Source organism: Elephantulus edwardii, unplaced genomic scaffold, assembly GCF_000299155.1.
Source record: "Elephantulus edwardii isolate Elephantulus edwardi_28Jun2011 unplaced genomic scaffold, EleEdw1.0 scaffold00057, whole genome shotgun sequence".
In the NCBI taxonomy this organism is placed as follows: domain Eukaryota; kingdom Metazoa; phylum Chordata; class Mammalia; order Macroscelidea; family Macroscelididae; genus Elephantulus; species Elephantulus edwardii.
The window spans coordinates 12,345,595-12,350,667 of record NW_006399807.1 but is presented as its reverse complement, the minus strand read 5'-3'; the positions used below and the strand labels follow the sequence as shown (position 1 = coordinate 12,350,667).

At 35.0% G+C, this 5,073-nt stretch overlaps 1 protein-coding gene across 1 annotated transcript in view; it reads left to right on the top strand.

Annotated features, from left to right (window-relative positions):
* The window catches only part of NME7 (NME/NM23 family member 7), a 252,120-nt gene that overhangs the window by 34,505 nt on the left and 212,542 nt on the right, over positions 1-5,073 (top strand). Inside the window, exon 6 of the mRNA XM_006887453.1 lies at positions 2,949-3,156. Coding sequence (XP_006887515.1) covers positions 2,949-3,156 — 208 coding nt within the window. The remainder of the gene's footprint in view (positions 1-2,948; positions 3,157-5,073) is intronic.

Sequence of the window (5,073 nt, the reverse complement as noted above, 5' to 3'; positions counted from 1 at the left end):
GCTAGGGATTTTGAACATTTCTTCATGTGCTTGTTGGCCATCTGAATGTCTTCTTTGGTGAAGTGTCTGTTCATATCCTGTGCCCATTTTTCTATTGAATTATTTACCCTTATCTTCTTGTAGTGCTCAAGTATTTTATAAATTCTAGATATGAGTCCCTTATCTGACATGTCATTACCATCAGCATGAATTTCTATATCTTGTCATTAAATATATTAAAACTGCCATAAAAAATAAATTGGTTTGAATTATTTGGAGCATGACGTTATTTTTAGATTTCAACAGATTAAAAATAAAGTGATATGTTTCATGGTCATTATTTTCATTCTGTTTTTAAACCCTTATTTTGATAATCTCATGCGTATATTTTTAAAACCAATGTTCATGGACCCTGTTTTTCAATGAAATTGCTATGCATTTTGTTTATTGAAGTACAACAAATAATATGTGTTAGAAATGGAATCTATATTCTAAATGTTAAGAATGAAATTAAATTTAAATATATATTGTGCATGCTCATATGCCAGCTCACAAAAGCATATTTACAGCTCTAATTAGGAATTCAACGTTTTAGCCAAGATTTGGTAAAAAGTTGGGCTGTTTATCCTAAGGCATGCAGTTTAAATTCACCAGCTGCCCCATCGGAGAAAGATGTGCAGTCTCCTCCCATGCTCCAAAAACCCACTGGAGGGTCAGCTATTAGTCTGTTCTGACTCAAGTGCTTTGAATAGAAGTAGCACTTTGATAATTAAGAGTTGCCTCCAACTCAGCAGCACACAACAGCAAGCAATAGACATATTTTGTTGTTGTGTGCCATATTGGGTTTTAAAAGAAATCTTATTTATAAAAATTAGTTTGGTATAGAGGATTTAAAAGAAATCATTATAAAATAGCTCCAAGCCTTGATACACTTGGCATATACAGTTTTCCAGGAAACTGTTGGAATCTGTGCTCTGGTGGCTTAGTGGTAAAAGAGTTGTGCTGCCAATCCAGAAGCTTAGCAGTTCAAATCCACCAGTTGCTCTGAGGAGAAAAAGATGAGCACTCTCCTCCCATGCAATTTACTGCCTCCAAAAACCCTCTGGAAGGTCAGCAATGGGTGGGTTCTGGCTTGACAGTACATAGTAATAACATAATTTTCTTAGAGTTTTTCTTAATATGTTGCATTTAATGATAACTCTCAATGTCTTAAATATCATCAGAATGCAACAAATGTTATGCCGTGGATGGATAACTAACTTTCTCATATTGGGAAAAGGTATAATGAAAGGCCTAACAAAAAATGTAGTTATAGTAATTTCAAGTTTTATAAAGCAGTATTCATTATGATCAGGTTTATTAGTATCTTTGTTTCATTATATGTACCACATATATTTACATATATATATTACATATATTTAACCTGCTGTGTGTTTGGAGGACACGAGATTAATCCATTTCTTGAAGGGGAGGGAGCTTGTTTTATAAGGTAGAGTCTGTATACAGTGGATGCTCAGAAAGTACTTATTTAATGGATAATCATTACTTTTATTAATGATCTTGGTTTCCTAAATCTAATTATTTTTGTTTATTCATTTATTATTGCTAAGGCCTAGCAGAATATGTAAGATGTAGGCCTTATAGGATCAGGGCTTTGAGTACAATTACATACTATTTCTCATAGATACCCTCTAAAATAAAATTATTTAAAAAGGAGATACAGAAGTGAGTTAGGTTATGTATGACATAATTTGTGAGAGAAACAGTCAAGAATTAATTGACACAAATGACCCATCACACCATGCTCTTTAACTAGACAGGTTCTGTCCCCTCTCTTTGTTTGGATGAAAGAGATGTGTGGACTTTAGAAAGTACTTTGTTCCTGATGAACACTGTAAGAGGGGTGATATCACTTAATTAACAGTTAAACGTGTCATTGCTGACTTGTACGCATTTCAATAAAAAATAAAATGAGCTATTAACTTGCCTGTAAGCCTTTCATTGTTGCTGAGGTCTGTCTTTTTACTGAATAGACTATGTGTATAGTTTATTTTTAATAAAATTTTTATTTTATACTGGCTTACTTACAAGGTTTGTATATATTGCTTTTTGAAAGAAAATGTGCATGCTTTTATACTATAGTTACAACTCAGAGTTGGTTGTTGTTTTGTTAAGTGCTGTCGAGTCGCAGGTGACTCATAGCGACCCTATGAAGGAGAGTCCTCAACGCTTGGGTGCCTTTCATCCTCTCTCCAGGTTCATAGGGTTTTTGGAGGCAAGCTGTTATGGAAGTGGATGCCACTCCTCCTTCCACGCTTGTTTTAATCGGGGAGCTCCACCTAGCTCTCTGTCCGCATTGGATAGCCAACCATGAACGCATTTGACACGTTAGTGTCACAGTACAACTCAGAATAGCCTTTACCTTATTGAAAGGACATGTCTTAAGATCTGTTCATTTTTCCTTTATCACTAAGTAAAATAAAAATATTTGTTGGGTAAGAATTTTTCACCAGTTTTTAAATAATGGTTGTTCTTCACAAAAATAAATGAGATAAATTTTTACTGCAAATACATAACAAGACACTACTCTTATTATCACTTTCAGTATTGTAAACTCTTCCTGACTGCACTTTTCTTGTGTACCTTTTAGAACAATGGTGACAGCATAGGGCAACAGTGTACATCTTAAGTCAACAAATAGTGCGTTGCCTCCCATTGATTTTTTTTTCTGATAGAAATTGAATTGATTTGATGTTAGTATTGTTTTTAGTAGGCCATTAGGTCACTAGGACACTATATTGATAAACGTTTCATCCTACCTATGTAAAATTCACTAAGCTGATCAGTTCTGGGATCATCATAACCATGCCTATATTGAGGTAGCCAGATTATATTGTATTCTCATTGGTAAGAGAAGTACAGAGATTGATAGAATAATGAATCATCTAAGTTGGTTGCTTGTTTTGCAGTGAGCTGATCCAATTTATTACAAGTGGTCCTGTTATTGCCATGGAGATTTTGAGAGATGATGCTATCTGTGAATGGAAACGACTCCTTGGACCTGCGAACTCTGGAGTGGCATGTACTGAAGCCCCCGGAAGCATTAGAGCCCTGTTTGGAACTGATGGCATCAGAAATGCAGCTCATGGGCCTGATTCTTTTGCTTCTGCTGCCAGAGTAAGATGCCTTACAGAAATGGAAATTCTGTTTTGGTTTTATTAAATGTTTCATGTTGCATTTATACATGATTAGATCTAGCAGAAAAGAAAACTTTCCCCTTTCTCTACAATCCGATAATGTTTCCTTGCTTATCTTTGCTGTGAGAACTTATACTTTGGTCAAAGTAAAGTAGCAATGAATATACATTTCCTTAAATTTAAACATTATTTGATATAGTTCTTGTTCTAAAGGCTTAAATGACTGAGGCTTGTAATTACTTGAACTTTTGAATTAATGTGAGCATACCAATTTATGGATATTGTTGTTGTTAAGTGCTGTTGAATTGGGTTAACTCAGCTGACCCTCCAGTGGGTTTTCAGAAGTTGTAAATCACATGAGAAGAGATGGCCATTATTTCTCCCAAGAGCAGTTAGTGGATTTGAATTGCCTGCCTTTGGTTTGGTAGTGCAGTTCTTTACTCTCTAGGCTATGGGAGTTCAACTTATGGATGCTAGAATACTAGTTGCTATACAGTTAACCTGAAATCATGGTGACCCCATCTTTGTTAGTGTAGAGATGTGATCTGTGGATTTTTAGGTGCTGATTTTTTAAAAGTAAATCACCAGAACTTTCTGAAGCATCTCTGGCAAGACCCAAACCTCCAGGCTGATGTTAAGCAGCTGAACTTGGGAACTCTTTGTATTCAAAACCTCTTGTTTATGGATAGAAAAGATTAAAAGGTATAATCTTATACAGTCTTATTTTTACTCACACAGAACACTATTTCCAAGCTTCATAATCTTTTTATTTTCTTATATAGCAAGTGATTATGAAAAAAATGCCAACCCCAAACTCTACACTTGAGGTTTTATTTCAATTCTAGATAAATAGATATTATACTGAGTTTATATTTATGTTGAACTCATGAACTAAAAATTTATTCTTAGCGTTATGAACAGTGTATTAGCTAAATTAAGATAGTTTATAGGCTGATTATCTTTTCAATAAAATAATTATTGGAAATTTTATAATAATTTTTGTCACATATATTTAAACAGCAAGGATTTTTCCAGCTCCACATTCAAAATAGATGCTATGCCAGACCACTGTTTTCTAAATCACTGTTAAAATTTGCCTGGACTATTTGGAAGCAGGAGTGGCATCCACTTCCTAAACAACATGCTTGTGGAAACTCTATGAACTTTGAGAAATAATGATAGTTATAGAAAGGCTTCAGGTCTTTTGTTCATAGGGTCACGATGAGTTGTGGTCAACTTGACGACAATTAACAACAACAAAAACAACATTACAGCAGTTTTCTATTCTTTCCTCTACTCATCTTAAACTGAGGAAACTTTTATCCTGACCAGAAGATCTTTTTAAAATAAATCAGATTAGGATGTGGATACATCATATATGCTTGTGGGACTGTAAAAATGCTACAGTCAACTGTGGGAAATGGTATTGTTCGTCCTTAAAATATTTAAAAAAAAATAAAGATATCTTATTATCCTAGATAACTAAGCACCATGACACAAACAGATATACCTACACCCATGTTCATTGCAGCATTATGCACAATAGCAAAAATACAGAAAAAAACCTAAATGCCGATCAGGAGATGAATGCATGAAAAATTATGGTACAAAGACACAATGAACTGTTTTACTAAGTGTGTGTGTGTGTTGTTATATGTCATTGAGTTTCTTGCAATCCATAGCAACCCTATATACAGCAACTCTGAAGCCTGCCCTGTCCTGAGCTAGTCTCACTGATTCCGAAACACCAACCCCCAATGCCCTGTTGTTGTTGTTGTTAGGTGCCATCGAGTCGCCTGCAACTCATAGCGACCCTATGTACAACAGCCCTAAACTCTGCTCTGTCCTGTGCCAATCGCACTGTCTCTGACACTCCCATCCCAATTATCCCAGTCAC